Raw genomic sequence first — 19,134 nt, 5'->3', positions numbered from 1 at the left:
ACTGGTAAGAAAGCGCAGCACACGTGCCCAGAAAGCAGTGTGCACGGTATGTCAGAGTTACCGACGCTTGGTGGTGGAGTTTTGACAGTTATCTGTAGAGACGGATAGAAAAATAGAACCGAGTCTGGCTCGGTTTTACTGATATTAAATAAATATTGTGCCCGTTTCTGTGAATGTAACAATGCTTGACAATTACTAACATTGGATAATAAAGGAGCCCTTTCTCCGCAGATTACAGCCCATATCTGGTCTCAACCAAGCAGCTGACTGCAAGGGATTTTAATGACAGTGCTCCTAATATTCTCAGGAGATAATGCTTTTTGTAATGGCAACTGAAAATCGGCCGTCAATAGAAAGCATTCACTAGAATCCAGTATTTTATGCTTATTACACTTGAGTAATTTCAGTATGAATGCTGCATTTCTTCTGAGTTGCTCTCTGGATTTGTTCAAGTTGTTCTTATTGATATGCTGTAGGACTAACAAACATAAAATCTACTAAGACCTCTGATCTGTACCATTGACCATTATCATAGCCAAGAGGTTTGTTGCAATGTGGTATTTTTATGCTACACTTGGTGAGAAACCTGTTTACATTCCAGGGTGCTGTATAGTTCACTTCTCTCTGCAGCTCAGTCAGATTCCAAAGCACTGTATAGATTTCTTTCAGCTGATGAAATTAAAAAGACAGCAGTGTGTGTGTGGTGTGCCTTCCAGCAATGCGATTTGCCTGCGAGTTCACGATACGGGTTGAGAGGGGAGTTCCTTTGGGGGGGATTAAATAGCTCCCTCTCTTCCTTCCCTCCTCCCCTGCCCTCCATACTTGCAGAACACAAACAGCTTGCAGGGCTGTACAGTACTTGTACAACATGTTTGCCACAGTGCTGCTCACAGGTAACAATAAGCCAAGGTCAGAGGTTAAGAGGGATTGTGGAGCTCGGATTCTTGTGCGTTCCTCTGGCAAACATTGTGCACGCACAGGCACATGAATCAGTGCCCATAGTATAGCTGGGAGAAAGTGAGAGTGAGAGACAGAGGGTGAGCTGGCTCAGTAGAGAAGGGGGTATCAAGAAGAACGAGACCAGGGCTGGCTGCATGAAGACATGTGAGGCAGGTCTATAAGGTTAGGACGGTGATAGTTTGCAGTCTTTTAAGCTGCTCTGACGCCAGTTAGGCATCTGCGTGAAAATAAAACCTGATGTTATAAAGAGAGAGCTTAAAAAGGAGCTGTGCTGATCATAGCAATTGCACCTGCTGAGAATGGGCACTGTCCTCTCCAAAAAACTGACAGCCCTAGATGTTTGTTCAATCCGCTTAAAAGGACCCATGTTTGTGTAATCTTCTTATACGAAGAACAAAAAGGAAGTGTTCGAAAATGCTTGAATTTGTCTGCTCTTAATGTCCTCCTACAAACAGTCAACGTAGATTTCTTTTAACCTTAAAAACACTCTTCAGCTCCACCTGAATGAAAATGATAGGGGGCTTTTTAATCAGTGGCACAGAAAGTACGCAAACATTTTACTTGAGTAAAAGTAGCTATACCACAGTGTTAGTTGTGCAATTAAACTGAAATAAATTCAGTACAATTTGGAAAATACAGGAAAGGAAAGAGATATGTTGCCATATTTTGATTATTATGGTCACATAAGAAAAACTCTAATGTAGATCGCTGCACTTGATTTAGAGTACTTGATTTCTTGACGTCTTTAACCGAAGGGGTAGAAGATCAGAGAACGTTTATTGACACATTTTGTTATGAGGATTTCATGGTATCAGTGTCACCTGCTGGGGGGAAAACATGAGTTGTTGTATCTTCTTTGAATTAAATTGTTCCAGAAGGCTTTCTGTCCTTTTCTCTATTGATTTAAGCTCACCCCTTTTCTATAGGTTTGTTTTATGGGAGATCATAGAGGTGAGCAGCTGATGAACATGGATTTTGAATCTCTTGGGTTAGATTTAAAAACCAGAATGAAAGTCTGTGAAACCAGCTCTCTGCCTCCATCAATGTCTTTGAATGGGAAGGAGATTATCCATTTAATCTCTTAATCGTGCGTACTGTATACATAGCTGGTCCTGTGCCTAAAACCCCATCCTGATCAGATCACAGCCGCCGTTTGCGATGTTTCCATCTAGCCCACAGACTATTTCAGGTGAACACCAACTCTGTTTCACATGATCCTCTCCAACTGTCAGCATATTACACCCTTGGTGCCCTGTTAAAATGAAACCCAGACCAATGGTGCATAAAATGGAATGTGGAAATATGTAGATTTTAAAGTACAGCTTTTTAAAAATCCCTCATTCCCGCAAATGTATTCAGAATAAAGGCAGCTGTTTCATAACATGAATTAGGTTACTGTACATTTTGCGCAGTATATTTTCCCCAAAAGTAGGAATTAATAATGAAGATGCTTTTTGGCCTGAAATTGCTATTCAAACAATTATGTACTTAGTTTCTTCCAACAAATGCATTCCACATTATTGTTTTGCCTCATAGCAAAGCACCTAAAAGACTAAAACCTTTCATTCCAGCAAAGGCCGCTATTGGTCACCGTCAATAAAAGCATAAAAGCATTTATTTCCCACGTTTGTCAAATTAACAGCATACTCCATCTCCCATAGGACTTGTAAGGTTCATTAACCTTTCTGTGAAGTGGGACAGGTTTCCAGCAGTTACCATAACCTCTGTCTCGCTCCTGCCTCAATTATAATAGAAGAATTAAACATCCAGCGATTCAAAACAGTAATGCTGCCTCTTAAATCCCTTTGTACCAGCTCTCAGTTGTTAATGACTAAAGACACTGAATGAACTGTGGAGTTATCAACAGATGTAACTGTGGACAGAAGCAAATCAAATGGCTACTCTGCACAGCGAGATTACTGAATATACATGTACAGTTTCTGTTTTGTGGCCAGAATGTACTTTTTCCAAAAACATTTATTGTGTTTTCTAATAGTATGTCGACTTTATGACTTTGGCTTTTTGTGAATAACGCAAATTTGGCTTAATTTAATCGAAAGACTGTGTTACCACTGTGCGGAAGCAATACGTGACGATTTAATTGTTGTAAATTGTAAGCTGCTTGCCCAAAGTTTTCCTACGAATCTAGACCTCGGCCAACCGCCCCTCCAAAGTCAAAAGAACAACCTGACCTTGAACTAATTAAATGGTCAATTACACGCCTGTTGATCTCTTTTAATTTCTTAATAATTACATTAACTGTGTGGGGAAAAAGAGTTAGTTCTCTTGTCCACCTACTCCTCCTTCATCCTCCTCTCCCTCTGACTCCCTTCCTCCTACTTCATGTGCCAGCCCACAAGGTTTTTGATTCTCATTTATTTTGTGTCACTGTTCACAGCTAAAAAAAAAAAGATGATTTAATTCAATGCCATGGACTCCTCAGTAAGCTTCAACCTCCTCCTCTGCCCCCCTCACATCTCCCCCGTGCTTTTATGTACTAATCAAATCCAGCACGTGTCTCGACGTATTTGTAGGCCTACCGCTCTATTGTAATTTCTTCATCTACAATCTCCATGGATTTCCAGTCTTGCCGGCAGAAACCAGCGAAGCCATGAAGCGCGGAGGCCTCGTGCTTGTGCGTGCATGTCCTCTGATGCTACTTGTAGGCAAGCTCAGGCTGGGATTTTCCAGTGCCACCCCCGTCAGTGGGAAGCCCTACATGGGGACATGTCAGCGCCTTGTTTGCTTGTTGTGCTGATGAAGCTGGGGGTGGGGCGAGTGGGCAGCCTTGTTCTGGTTCCAGGATTCCCTTCAAATGAGTCAGCCAGCCCCCACTCAAACCGACTGTTACCTTGGGAACTCAAGCTTGGGCTTCCCTCAACAGTACTAAAGTACAGACTCATCAGCACCCATACTTGCTAACACACACGCAGTAGGTGTAAGGGAAGCAGCACCCAGGTTGGATAAAATTAGCTTATTAAAGCTCTCTTTGGCCTGTACTCTGTCCTGTTAGGCCCAATCTGCTCGCTGAGTTTGAGATGACCAGCCCAGCACAGCCACTTTGTAATGTATGCAAATTAGACTGAATAGATGAGTGCGATAATGAATTTGGGTGGCTAGTTTCTTAAGTCAGTGATTTGAGTAATAGCATCCCACCCTGCTAATGAGCATTACCAAAGGAGTGTAGGTTTAGCATGTGACAGTGTGTCAGGTGATTTCAGCGGTGGCTGGAGTTCACTTAATAACTGGACTGTTTATGTTTCCATCTCAGGTTCATTACCAAAGCCCAATGAGTTTCTTTACTGAAGCTATTAGTCCAGCAGGCTATTGTTAAGTGGCTTAATTTGTTCATGCACTGAAGCAGATCAAGGGTGACGCCCCCAGTTCCTTTTACCCTCGCCTCCAAAGGCCAATCCACTGTGCCCAGCTAACCACGATTATATTTTTCTACTAACCATACACCCCAGATTCCATCCCATTCGGTTCAAAAGACACAGCCACAAATACCACTAAAAATGCTTTGACTTAGTACATGTTTTAAAGACATTGTAGCTGTGCGTGACTACTTGGATAACTCTTGATAATTCCATCACTGTAGTATATTTGAATGTATAAGATGAAGTTTAGCACTTGTGCATTTTCCTGCATTTTGATGGTGTACCGCTGCCTCACTAACTGTACAAAAATGAGCATAACCCGTATGTTAAAAGTGTCAGCCTTTCAGTACCAGCTCAGCCAATAAACAAAAGCTGTGCTTATTGGCTGAACATATTGGCAACTCCCAGGTCATGCAGTACTGTGCTTTGTCAAGGCCTGTTGGTGAGCCATCAGCAATGTCAATGTATCCAGTCCTAGTTAATAGTGATGTACACTTGGCTTGTAGTGTGCTGTTAGCTATGAAGCTACTCTTCAGCATTAGTTAATTTTTGTTATAGTAGAAATCATGAAGCAAAAAGAAACTCTATATACTTGCTGTCTTGCAGCTAGCTCCACAAAGACACAAGCCACGCCAGAGAATATAGTAACCTTTTTTTTAAAGTGTTTGCCCACTTTCCACCAGAAAGCTAAAGTTGTTTACCTGAGCTGCTAATGAAGCAACGCTATCCATGTGACAAACACTCTGCACTCACTAGGGCTTATTAAAATAATAGTATCTTGCTGGTTTGGGAGTGGAAAACCTTCAACATGCAAAACTAGGAAAAGTTCACTGTGCATTATTAGTAACATAACACATACATCCAGTGTAGCTAAAAACGAGTAGGTTCTATTGGTTGGTAGAAAGGTGGTTCCTCGTGATGGCTGCGGGGAGAATTGCATGTAAAACACCAGAACACTACCACATGGTAATTAACAAATAATGCACCACACACACAAGCGCAAATGCTGAAAACAGCATTAGTCACTCACGTAGTTCGCGTTGTAGGCTCTACAAAGATTCACCACAGAAGTCTAAATCAGGCGTTAGGAGGCTTTCCTCCTAACCCTGAATAATCTTTAATGTGCAGTCGTGTTGAGGGATCCTTAAAGAGCAGTAATGAAATCTTAAGCTGTTATCTTAAGTTGCAGTTACTCTACTGGAAATACTCTGTGTATACAGAGCATGCAGACAACGGAAAACATGAAGCCCACTCACTAGTGGGGAATGCACTAGACTGTCCATTAAGTCCAGGAAAATTTTAGGCATGCTTTGCTTATGCGATAACAGCTTAGTGATCTGTGCCTCAGGTGGGCTAAATAGTAGCAGGAGTTCACAGTTGAATCTGTAAATTCCTCTGGCCAATACCTGTCATCTTTTAGGCCACCAGATTTACAGCAATATGTGAAACTGCTCAATTATATCAGCCTCCGACTTCTTCGGAGGCTCAGCAGTCACTGTTGTGCCTCCGACTTCTTCGGAGGCTCAGCACTCACTGTTGTGCTGATTAGGAGGATTGGCACAGTCACATCACATGGGTGAGATGACAAACCAGTTACACGTTAGCCCGATTAAATCCTGAGTGGTACCCCAGACTGTAACACATAGTGGCTTTTAGTTTTCTCCGTTGTTAGCCAAAGTTTATGAAGCCAGATCAACCATAATCCCAAATGTGTGGCTGTAGAACACTTGGTTGGTGCCATCATCCTAAAACTGAAGTAAAGACGAGGAAAAGCAAGAGTGTACCGCAAGTGTTCCTTCTTCTAGTTTAAAGTTTGGCATGGGGCCTGGACAGGTTTGGCAAGGATGAAGTAACCCATCTGAGATGAAGTAACAACCTTTAGAAAACTGGCAACTTTTTCCACAGTGCTCACAAACTGTTGGCTGGCTGTCCGTTTTTGCTAAGCTTTTGGTGCCCAGTATTGATCATATCTGAGCTTTTATGCAGGAGAATGACACTTACATGGCCATAAACATGGCGTCACAGTTGGTGGCCAAAGTTGGCAGCTGAAAGATTGTTTCCACATCCTATCTGAGGATCAGGTCATTAAAAGGTGTCATGCATGCAGCTGTTTATGTGTTGTAATCATCCAGTATCGCTGCTCAGGGCAAAAACTAAAACGGGGATTTCGAGGAAACCTTTTCAGCATGAGCAGAGATACCGGAGAAACCCCTGTGGTGTAAAAGAAGTGGCACATGCCACAAGTTTGAACTCGACTGATGGGAATGTCTGCTATGCTGATAAAGACAACAGCGTGCATAGGAGAGCCTGCCTTTGACTGGGTCACTGCTCCTATAGTTCCTGTGCATTTTGGGACATAAAAGAAAGGCGGGTGGGGGCTGAATCCAGACTCACAAAATATTCTAATTTACTGCATAATTTTTTACTGTTTTGTAAGCAAAATGTTGTATACTTTGCCTAAACTCAGAATAATTTTGAACATAAATTTGGTGCTTTTTCCATTTATATCTGGATAACACGTTCTGTAGTTGAGCAATGATGCGATTTTTCTGTGTTTAACCTGTAAACCGTGAGGTTCCTTGTGAGGCAAGGACTTTTAATTCACAATAACCCTGCAAATGAATGGGCTGATTACTGAGGCGAAGATGAGGAGGTAGTCATAAGCACTTGGCTTGAGTGGAATCGGCAAGGGGGGGGGTGGAGGGGAGGGGTGGCGGTGGCAGTACAAGTCCAGCCTCAGAAATAGAGCTGTGAACACCATCTGTCATGCTCTCTCTCCCCGTCTGTTAGCCTGACTGCAAGTAAAAGGGAGAATGATGCTCTCAGAACTGCATTAGAAGGACGTGGGTGCTGATTGTCGTAGGTGTGGGTTTACAGGGTGTGCAAGGGAGGGGGAAGTGGTGGATATACAAGGAGGTGCATGAGTAACTCTTGCTGACAAAGGGAAGCACTCACCCACATAGAGAAGGAGAAGGGTTGTTGGGCAAGCGGGTATTCCTGCTGAAACCGCACCCCTGCACCCACCCACCGCCTCTTTGTGGACTCCTACCTATCGGCTCGTGTCGGAGGATTCCTAGCGGAAGTTATGTAGACACATTATACAAACACACTGCTCATCTACTGCCCTAAGATCAAGAGAAGTTAGAAATTCATGTATAGCATTAAGCTCACTTTCATAAAGTGACACATTTCACCTTGTTTCACCATTTTCAGACAAAGCGGAGATGCGCCTGGGGTCCCATCTAGTATCTTTTTTAAGAATTTCATGATGGTAATAATACCGCTATCAAGTCTGAACTAATTCTGATTCATTTTATGGATTGAGATAAATTTGCTGGTTGGTGGTTAGCGTGTCAGGCTTTTACGTGACCCACAGAAAAAGCTCTGCCGCATGGCTTTTTCTAGATTATCAGAAATTATTCATTGCTCATAATGTGTAGGTTGTTTGGGATCCTTTCTGCCTTTGTTTGAGTCAGAGTGTGAAATAGTCAGTAAAACATGAAGGCAAGCAACGCCACGATGAATGTAACACCACAGCTGGGCGCACATAAGTTAGACGTGACTGGCTCCTACATTTAACGAGCCGAGACAAGTGACAAAACAAATATTTAGTAAATGCTGTTTCTTTAAGATCTGGAAACGAACTCTGGATTATAACTTAATGATATTTCATATGTGTTTAAACTGTGTAATGAATATAGATGTTGATATTTGTATGATTGGCCGTGATTGGCCTTCGCGGGCGGCTCAGAGGTCGGGGTCAGCTTTACAACAGCTCGCAGGGACACTGTCTTTTTAAGGGCAACCTCCAAGGGCGTGCGTTTCCTGCTCTAGTGTCTTGAACTCAGGCCTTCCATTTCAAAGGGGGTTCCCCCCGTTCACTGCGTGGCCTCGCTCTCACAAACATATCAAGAAACAAAAATACTTTGCTTAAATTAAGACAAGTGGTAAATTTCTTTTTCACCAGTGCACGTGCCACGAGCAGAATATTATGTTGTTTGGATTCACCTTTATGATAAGAGTGGAACAAAAGAGATCCACCTTGAACAACAGAAAAACCAAATCTGCCCCATTTAGGCGTCAAATCTCCAATCCCACTGCTGCTCCTTGTTCACTGTTTTTAGTGCATACCAGGAGTTATTTAGTTAGTCTCCCCTCGATAGACTTAAACACCCTCGTGCATCGGCATAAATCATTGACACTTTCAGTTTTTATCTCTGTCAGTAGCTGGTGTTCCCACATTGCTCAGTGTGTGATTCACTATCACAGCTTAAATGGGTATTCCCCTCAAATGAGGATACGAGACATATGCATTGCTTATAATATCTCCCAAATAACTCGAGTCTTTTTACTGGTGAGTTAACTCAGTCTGGGTAATCCATGAAATGCTTTGTTTGTTTCATTATAGTTTCTAAAGAAAAGAACTTAAATTGTTCCTCGGTGAAAGAGTTTGGAGCATTAAAATTCAGGAATTCGTAATATTTGACTTTACAGTGATTATTTAAAAAATTCATAGCATAGATTAAACAAGATGTTGGATCCTCACAGAAATAATTGTTATTCTTCTGAGTACAGTTATCAGAAGTGGACTGTGGTCTTACATGGTCACCAACTATACTCAAGTCGACATTTTAAACACTCAAAGTGTGCCAGTAACAATGTCCCTCACACCATTACACCACCACCAGCCCAAACCATTGATACATGCAGGATGGATCCATGCTTTCATGTTTATGCCAAATTCAAACCTTACTGAGTATGTCGCAGCAGAATCTAATCTTAGACCAGACAGTGGACAATTTTGGAAACAGAAGACTTGGGCAGTACCGTAGCTGCAGTTTCCTGCTCTTAACTAGCAGGAGATGCATTCATTGTGGTCATCTGCCACTGTAGCCCATCTACTTCAAGGTTTGACGTGTTGTGTATTCAAAGATGCTCTTCTGCATACTTTGGTTGTAACCAGTGGGCATTTGAGCTACTATTGCCTTCCAATCAGCTCAAAGCAGTCTAGCCATTCTCCTCTGACCTCCTGTACGAGCAGCGCATTTTCACTCAGACAACTGCCGGCAGATATTCTCTGTAAACCCTAGAGATGGCTGTGTGGGAAAATCCCAGTATATCAGCAGTTTCTGAAATACTCAAACCATCCGGTCTGCCGCCAACAACCGTGACACATTTAAAGTCACTTAAGTCACCTTTCATCCCCTCTATGATGCTCACTTTGAACTTCAGCAAGTCGTCTATTTCCTGACTTGATTGACTGATTAGATATTTACTTCAATGAGCATACAGTACTATGAATATATGTGTTGGTATGAAACTTTAATACCCGTCACCATGTTTTTTAAGCATGGTGAGCAGTGCATTACTGCATTATGAACAGAAAGCTGGGTGGTATCTGTGTTTTAAGTGCAGTGAATGAGCATAGAAGAATCTCACGAACACAGACATTTAAAATGTAAATGAGAAAATACTTACAGGGAAACAGTGGTAATGTTTGTCTTGCATAGAGAATGAATCTGTTTCTAGTGTCTTTCAACTTTCAGCTGCTGAAATAGCACAACAGTTAAAACACTGACATATTAGCCGTGAGTACTCCATTAGGCTTTTTTTCTTTTTTCTTTTTTTTTGTAAAGATCCTGATTTTAATGTTCTGCTGGTTTTCTACACAGCGCTTCAATCTGAGCTCATTTCTTACATGAACAGCTAATGATAGAAGATCTATGTATGAATGTTTTCAATGAATAAGCTGCGTTTTTCACATTGGCTTTATGGTCGAGCGTATAGGAAATAGCTGAAAACAACTGTTTTCTCTGACATCTGCATTATGCAATGTGTCTTTTATCTTCAGCTTGAGGTCAAAAAAAACAATCCAAAAATACAACTGCTGGTGAACATAGATTTTGTACAGCAAAAGCATTGCACTGTTTATTCCCTGGGCATGTTTTTGAGGAAACTGTATTTTTTAAGAGAAAGGAAGAAGTTTATAGTGTTAATATACAATTTATGTGTATATGTTAGAGTGGAAAATATATCATCAAGCCCTTTATTACACAGTCATTAAACCATTTCTTCTAATATCTATGTTTTACTTATAGATCTGTGTTATAGATGAAGTCACCTAGAGTCATTTACTCCATTTACCTTTCTATCTAGAAATTACCTGACAAATTTAACCTGCTAGATCCCCGAAGTGCAAAGTCAGTGTGAAGCCCATGTGTTAATAGTGCAGGTAACAGCCTGGGGATCATGTGTCCTTGCAGTTAAATGCAGACAGCTCCCTCTTCTAAACGAACCGGAGCATTTCAAGTTGTGAGGCTGCAGCTGAGGCAGACTATCTCCTGCTGCGTGCTACTGTTAGAAAGGGCAACTTCAAACGATGTCCCGACCTGATTCCTCTGACTTATTTCAGAGTTTGGGTGTGAAAACAGCTTCAGTGTATAAAGTCTTGGATATCGTGTCTTAGGGTATCTCAGTTAGTAAAGTAATATTATGCTTATTTGCACTACAGAAGGTTTTTTTTCTATAAATGTTACAGATTTATAAGCAGCATTCAAATTCTCTTGGCATACTAGTGAATCTCAGTCTTGGATTCTTTCTTCATCAACAATCAGATGAATCACTCACAGATTTTTCATGGGTGGGGTTAATACGAAAATCATTTTATGCTTAAAGTTTTTAGTCTGATTAAACTGTTCCACGGTCCAGCCTGATGATTGTCTTTTGAATTTTCAGTATTTTTTTCCATGACTTCAAAAGATCCAAATGTTTTTTTGTTTTTATTATCATAAATACTGGAAGGATAACATGCTACACATACCCATACCTTAAAATGGGCGTTTCTTCATAAAGGTTATTAACACAGATCGTGGCTGTCATTCAGCGATGCCAACTTGTCATGTTTGGTGTCACACCCCACAACAAGTCCCTGAGGGAGGCCGCCCCCCATGTGAGATTGGCCTGTAGGTCACAGTGAGTAAGTGCGTCACTCCCCAGTGAACATTAGGATCAGCAACCCCAGCACGGCCCTGTTCGGTCACAGCGACTGTGATAGCAGCTCTGCTCCGTACAGATTAATCACTCCAACCCTTCAACTACTTTTGTGATTTTTTTTTATTTTGATTTCTTGTGAATAATAATATATGTGATTGTGTGTTAGATCGGCATATTATTGACTCCGCATATTATTGACTTATCTTTTATTATTTGGCTAAATTTCAATATTTTATTCATTTGCTGTTGTTTATACTCTATGTATTATAATGAAATTAAAAGGGCACAGGGTGCCTGGGAGGATGAGCGAGAACTGAGCATTAAGATGTGGGAAAATGTTGCACGTTCAAATGTTGACTACCTGTTGCTATGGCAATGGGTTTGGATCCTGCAGGCTGCAGGACACTTGCTATTTCTAAATAAAGCTTCTTTTTTTTTCTCACCGATCGGTGGATGAAGATACTCACTCACATTTGAAACTAATCTTCTGAATTTGATCAGTCTGTGTAAACACTCCTCCTATGCTTGCTGTTATTCCTAAAGAGAGGTTACAGGATTATAGATAAGAGCATATGCACGATACAGAATGCACGCTTTAAATCTGCTGAAAGAGTGAATTACTATTTGAAACTGATAGTAATATGCTAAGGTCGTTTGTGCATCTCAGTCATTCTGACATAGACCTGCACACTCTGTGTGCTTATAACTGTAGTTTTAGCATTTTAATTGGCATTATGAACCGTTATCGTCCTCAAAGTACATTTCATCTGCTGCCAGGTGACAGCTGCAGTCTTCAAGAAGCAAAGAGAGAAGTCAAACTATGGTTGGTCTGCCTTAAATAGTCCCCTGTCCCACGTATGAGTAAATAGCAAAATAAAGCTTTTAATTTACTTGTCAAGAAACCTGGATAGGTATTGAAAGTGTTTATTAGTGTCCTCGAAAAGATGTTGTTCCAACAGTTGGATGCATTTATCCTCTTCAAAACATATATCATAATCATAATCTGGATGCACCATTCCCAAGATGAAAATTAAAACATTATTTCTGTTTTTATCCTTCTGCTTTATCTTCTTCTGCTCTGAGCTGCTGTCCTACTACAGTTTTTATTCTCTGTGGATTTGTGTTCTTATTAAACTGGAACTTGAATTTCAAGCTGAGATTGGGGGGGAAAAGCAGCTTGGTCCTGCCTGTCTTTTGTCCTTGGTGCTGCTTGTTAACACAGTACCCCCGTCAGCCTGCAGGGGGAGCCTGTGTGTGGCAAAAAGAGGACAGAAATAGGTGCTGAGACCACATACTCCAGTCTGTGATGGGGACTTCCATGCTTACCTCAAGTGGGTTTTGGGCCATTTCACAGACAGCATATTTAGTCCTTTTCCACCCACTCAAGGATGCAGCCGTCTTGCAGTAAATAGCCAAGTATATTAAACAAACATGCCTGTGTGCAATTTGCAGTGTGAAGTGCCTGACTGTGTGCTTCCTGGGGCTGAGGGAGTTTAATCTGACAAATATACAGCAGAAAATGCTTATGAAAATATCTGCACTTCACATTGGGTTACATGATATCTGTTTCTAGGCAACAAGAAGTTAATATACAATTAATAATATGGGAAATTGGAAATCTTCTCAGTAGTTTAATTTGCTTGGGAACTGTCTTTTGTCTGAAAATTGTCTCTTGTATTCTGATATTAAAATACCTGGTCTTTTATATATTTAATTTTGACATACTTTAACCTGCAGTGTGGATGCAAGCCTGTAGTGGAGCTTTTTTGTCTTTTTTTCCCCAATAATCACCAAATATTTCACTGTTTATTGGATCTCGAGCTTGCTGTTACTTCAGCAGGATACAGTCTACTAGCATTGGCTTGAAATAAATTAAATGGCCAGCCTTTGTGGTTATAAAGACTGGACTAATTGAATGTAGAACCTTTGCCTGTGGGAACATAAATCTGAAAGAAGAGCAGCCTGTGCTTGCTGTCTGTTTTGTCTTTCTTATCAAATCTTTGCTATCGCTGGGTTTTTCACTAAACAAACAGGCTGTGCTTCATAATTTGCCCGGCTAACTTTTGTGTTTTAAATTCCAGGGCAGTGCACTCAAGGAAGGACAAATAGAAGGAACAACCCTCACTGGTAAGTAAGATCTTCTATTGACTATTCGTTGTGTAACCTTGGCTTACTGGTGTCATTCCTCCCAGGTTTAGTTTAATTCCAAAAAGTTGATCTGACTCATTGATTGTGTGTAGGCTGTACAATTTGCTCTGGTATATATTATATATAATTAGTTGGAATAATTCCATATTATTGTTTGGACTTGTAGATTTAAGTCTTACTATAATTTATGCTAAAGTATTTCAGTATTTTAGTATCAGTTGGAGGAATTTAACATTTTTCCTGTATAACCTTTAAGTCGCTCTTTCGTGACCCTTCTCCTCAGAGTAAATTTAATTCCTTCCCACTATTGTGAATTTAAAGGGCTTAAAAAGTGCACCAGTACTCGCATACACACACAGAGATGCACACGCTGGCATCCTCCCCCGTGGAGCTGGTTATGTTTACTGTCTTGCAGTGTTGGTGATGATTAAAGAGGATTTATCCAAAGAAAATCTGTAGCCAGTTTATTACCCACAACCCAGACTGACTAAAGAATTCTCAGAATTCAGAGTTAACGATTTTTATGGCCGTACAGCTCCCTTTGGTTTAAATAATCCACGTGGATTTTGGCACACAACAAAAAGAATTGGGATGTCAAAGATTTAGCACACACTTACAGTAAATTGTTATAAAATGCCAGTCCCCACTCTCAGCTCTCCTGATTCTGATTCTTTGGTTTTTCGTACAGATTATAAGCCGCCAACCCCGCCATCAAACTCTGGTTTTCACCGCTACCAGTTCATGTTGTTCGAGCAGCCTCCAGATGCGTCTGTGTCACTCACGGAGCAGGAGGAGGCATCCCGGGGTAATAACTCCACTCACCAGCTTCTTCAGTCTGCTACATTGTTTTCCCACTGCAGTATCATCTATCATATACCAACAGTGGCCGGTTGCCAGCATCTATCTGTTGAATCAGCAATGAAAGTTTACAGCAAGGAATTGAAACCTAACAGTTCCTCTCACATTATAGGTTTTTGTGGTTTTTGGGAAAGTATTTTTGGAACAGACAATAAGAAGCCACGTCATTTTACAATATTCATTTCCTTTAGAGGGAGTACTCCTTAATTTAGGGTGTAATATTTCCACATTAGGCTCTGCAACTCCTGAAATATCTGTGTTGATTGAGTACTTTTTACTATAAACTTGATCTTTGTTAGTGTTGCGATTCACTGTGCTGCCTTTGTTTCATAAAGACCCATGTCATTCTGCATAATTCACAATTAAGATGCTTTAATCAAAGCATTCGGAGTTGCTTTAGGAAGATAATTTTCTCCAAGTGCTTGAACTTAACAAGGGAAATGTTAATGAGGTTAGTGAGTAAGTCTGCTGCAGCGTTAATGCCTGCGGGGTCAAGACAAGTATTATTGGCTCCCACGCACACCTGCACAAGTCTGCCTGACCACGTCTTGTTAACCTCCGCCAAACCTAAAAGGCCCATCAACTACGTCACATGCTTCCACGTGAAAGGCCGTTTTAGTTTGATGATTATTATATCCATACATCCTTTGATTCAACCTTGTTTGTCTTGCAGAGGTATTGTTTACGCTTTTGGATTTATTAATTTTTTTTCGTACTTTTCCATCCCCCTGAAGTCTGTGTGGGAAGGTGGGCTGTAGCACTTGGATGCACAGTACAGCACCTCACAGGAGGCGTGTCTGTCTGTCTATTCGAGTCAGGTCACAGCCGGTGATTTGAGGGGAGATCAGGGTGGTTTGAGACTTCAAGCGCTGCGGCCGTGAATAAGTGGAGCTGCCAGTCTCGGCTGTTTGAAGTTTTGACAGCTTTGTCAGCAAACAATCCGGGCACATTAGGCTGAGGTCTGTTTGATGTTGAAACCTTTGGAAAAAGAAGTGTCAAAAGAGATATGGTTTGTAGTATGTTACTTATTCGGCGCACTTTGGGGAGGTTGCGATGAACTCTTGCTGCATCGTTGGGGCATTCGCGATGTCACAGCTGGTTAAGCTGAAGTAATAATAGCATGAATAATAGTTTACTATTTAGAATATTTTTAATGTATTCTTGTGCAAAATAAACTGCTCTGACACAGAAGTTGCCCACTCGTTATGAAGCATTTGAACTGAGTGGATCCACCCATCCTTAATCGAGTGGATGAGCGTAACTCCCGCTGTAAGACTTCCTCTCTCCTGCTAGCAGCTCTGTCGATACAAGGGAAATTAAATTAAAAAAATTCTCCCGGATAATCACCCGCTTCATTTGATGGGTCAGTTCTGGACACAATAATATGTCAAGAGAATAGATAATTGACAATAGTGTTTTACACATTAAGAATGAAAGCCTAGTCGTGGTGAGCAGAAACAAAACGACTTGGCGATACATGTGGGATATTTCAAGCCGTATTCTCTGGTTTACCTGCTTCCTTATTTTTGCCCAATTATCCCGGAGCTCGTTAATCCCGCACGGAGAAGAGGAACGGAGGGAATCCCATGCCTCCCCACCTCCTCCGTTAAGTATGTTCACTTATTAGCGTCTGTCCTCCCTCCATGTGGTATGACACAGAGAGAATTTTTCATAGCCCATGACATTAATTGATGTGATTTGCGAAGGGAGAGCATTTAGCCGTGGGTGGAAGACTCCTAATGATCGTTTTCCACTTCCAGTAGTGCAGTCATTGACTCAATTTCATCTCAGATTTTTTCTCCGTTTTCTTTTCATCTCTGGCCATCACTTTACTAATAAAGGGGGTGAACAATTAGAGGTGGAGCAGGGCTGTTGCGAGGAGCCGTGGGAGTCGGCAGTGCCTCCTGCGTTAAGGTTATGAATGTGGGTCATTGAACTGATGGGGACAGCTGGTTTGTTACACAAGGAACTACAGGGGGGCTGCGCTCTTGGCATGGGGCACAGGGGCGTCATCGTAGGGAATCCCCATTGCTCTGGCTGTCCCTGACTGGAGGCTGCCCCCGTGCCAGGGTTGGGGAGGGGGGCAGCCGTGGGCACTCAGACCCTTGTGATACTTGTCAGCCACTTGGCAAGCCCTTAATATGTCCTGCTACTGTTTGGTGCCGACGAGTCAGTTTGTCAAGGGAAACAGTGTTACAATGCCGGGAGGGAAACCCCAAGGCCTTGAGAGAAGCCTTGGGGTGATGTTTCAGCCTACACGTTAGTTTGCACATACGCTGTTCACGCGTCGAGCACTCCACGTCCTGACTTGAAGCTCAGCAGCTGGTATCGACTAATCAGAAGCAAAAACTATGATGAGTAAAAAAGAGAAGATAAGAATGAAAAAAAAATGGCCATGTGTTCTGTATTTTATTTTTTTTTGTCCCTGATAAATTGTTGGGAAGGCGACAGTCACGTCATGCGAATGAATGGCTCACAGTGGCGTTAGCTGCTGGATCGTACACATTGCCTATCTTGCTTCCTAGAGCCCCTACTGCCAGCTCAGCACACTCCACAGTAATTGAAGCCATTTGCAATGTTGCAGTGTGGTAATGGGCAGATCCATGTCTACCACCCACCCACAGCCTCTACCATTAATCAGAGCTGCGTGGAGTCAAGAGAGCCAGGATTTGGTTGCTACAGCAGGCCTGAGTTTCAGCCAGGAGTCGGCTGCCTTAAAGGAACACTTTAACGTGTTGGATTTTGGCTGGTTGTGTTTTTTGTATGTGTGTCTTTTTTTTTTTTTTTTACAGAGTCTTGACAGGCTCGGAGTAAAAGTTAAAGTGTCTTGACTTTTCCTCAACTTCCCTTATCCACAAATATCTTTATAGTATTTCTAAAATGGGTTACATCCAGCTGACACAATATAAGTATAAGTGAAGTAATTTGTTAATGAGTCACTTAGTTAATAATTAAGAAAATCATAAAAATCAGAAAGATATCTGCTGCTTCCAGCTTCTCATAATTTCCTTTGGGATGAGTGAAGAAAACACAGCAATTGATAATGAAAATGAGAGTTGCACACTTTAAAAAAAAAGTAATGAGGATTTTGGAGTAATTGAATAAAATCCAATAATGAAATGTAACAATAAAATACAATTTAACAATAAATCTGTGTTGACAGTGTTTCATATATGGACGTTACCTCAAAGAAGCAGCGGAGTTTAAAGGTAGGCAGCAAAGATTAGTGTCACCAATTCTGCATCTGATCAAAGATGAGATATGCTAAGAATCCCTGCTTATCTTCATGAGTTACGGTGTTGATAGACAGCCAGGAAAATGTTGCAGATCAATGTGATGTGTCAGCAAAGTTGATCTCTCACTTAGTGGTTTTGTCTTTAGACATTTGTATGGGAGTTTTTCAAAATGATCCTATGAATTCTTCAGTTGTGGCCAAAACATGTTTTGGTTGTTGTTGTTTTTTGCCAGGTCAAAAAGACCTAATTGTAATTATGAGTCAACATTTGTGCCAAATTTGAAGAAGCACCCTGAAGGTGTTCCAGAGATGATATATTCACGAGAATAGTTGATTATTCCGATAAACTGTTATGAAAAATAATTCTTTGAGTCATTTCTCGAGCAAATGCTAGTCATTATCCGGTCCTGCCTCTCCAGTGTGATGAGCTCTCTCTTCTCTGTTTTATATAATTGGAAACTCAGTATTTCCAGCATAGAGAGAAACAGAGTGGCCAACTATAATTCAACAATTCCCCTCAAGATTGAAGCACTTTAGCTACTGCTGTGTTTACGGTAAGCTCCGACACACTCACACTGACCCTGTTTAAGCATCCCCGAAGAACTGTTCTGTGTCTGACCTCTGACCTCTGACAGATACAAAGAAATTAAGGTTGCGTTTTGCTTTAGTTATAACTATGAATCCTGCGTGAAGAGCTCTCAGCCTGATATGATTCCTTCGACACTACCACAAAACAGCATCACTGGGGTTTTTTTAGTATTTCTGAGACACTGTAAGAGGTTTAACAGGGACACCGCCCACACCACTAAATGTAGCAGTTCTGTGTCACCTCACAGCAGTCCTGATCTTTCTGCCATGCCCAGACGTAGAAGCAAGGTGGAAACAAAAGGAGAGGCAGGAAGACTTTAAGATCGCCCTCAGGTCCCACACTATCTGTCCTTTCCATGAACACGCAGATGGGAGAGGCGGAAACGCGTCTCGGCACTACAAACAGGCACCAGCCTATTTTAAGGTCATTTGCGAGTCTAGGCGTTTGCGGGGTACCAGCCAGTGTGATAGCACTAGATATTCTGAATTTGCCTCATTTTGGATTTTGCCCAATGATTGCACAGCTTTAGATGGGATTATGTGGGTAAAGCCTTACAAGCAGCGCCTGGTTTCTACTCTCTGTTTGATCATCATGCTACAATAAAACAATCGCCAGTGTGACATGCTCTATTAGAGGAAATGTTTCCTTGTATATGGCAGGTTTTTCCCTATGAATAAGGGTAAGTGAAAGTTTGAATATTAAAGCATGACTGTCATGAGGTTCAACTCTGCCACATGACTCATCAACTATATCCCTATATTGAGGCAAAATAGGGATATAGCTGCCATCTGTCCCCTCACCCCTTTTTTTTTTTTTTTTAAGTGGTGTCTCTAAGGGTGTGAGGGACCTTGTTGTGGACATGCAGGGGATCTGCAGAGGCGGTGCATTATCTGTGACTGAAGCACAGGCCAGAAGGGGCACTGGAAGCATGCCCTATCATACAGATAGGTCACTTGACTCCATTGCCCTCACTT

At 41.5% G+C, this 19,134-nt stretch overlaps 1 protein-coding gene across 2 annotated transcripts in view; it reads left to right on the top strand.

The window, feature by feature from the left end:
- pebp4 (phosphatidylethanolamine binding protein 4) overlaps window positions 1–19,134 on the top strand; it is a 52,685-nt gene that overhangs the window by 31,436 nt on the left and 2,115 nt on the right. For both annotated transcript variants that reach the window (XM_084947567.1, XM_084947566.1), the window contains 2 exons: window positions 13,412–13,457; window positions 14,167–14,283. In XM_084947567.1, the coding sequence (XP_084803693.1) occupies window positions 13,412–13,457; window positions 14,167–14,283 (163 nt within the window). The remainder of the gene's footprint in view (window positions 1–13,411; window positions 13,458–14,166; window positions 14,284–19,134) is intronic.

Source organism: Perissodus microlepis, chromosome 12 (assembly GCF_051167445.1).
Source record: "Perissodus microlepis isolate ML-2025 ecotype Zambia chromosome 12, ASM5116744v1, whole genome shotgun sequence".
In the NCBI taxonomy this organism is placed as follows: domain Eukaryota; kingdom Metazoa; phylum Chordata; class Actinopteri; order Cichliformes; family Cichlidae; genus Perissodus; species Perissodus microlepis.
Note: the sequence above shows the minus strand (reverse complement) of the source record. Positions and strands in the feature narration are given on the sequence as shown.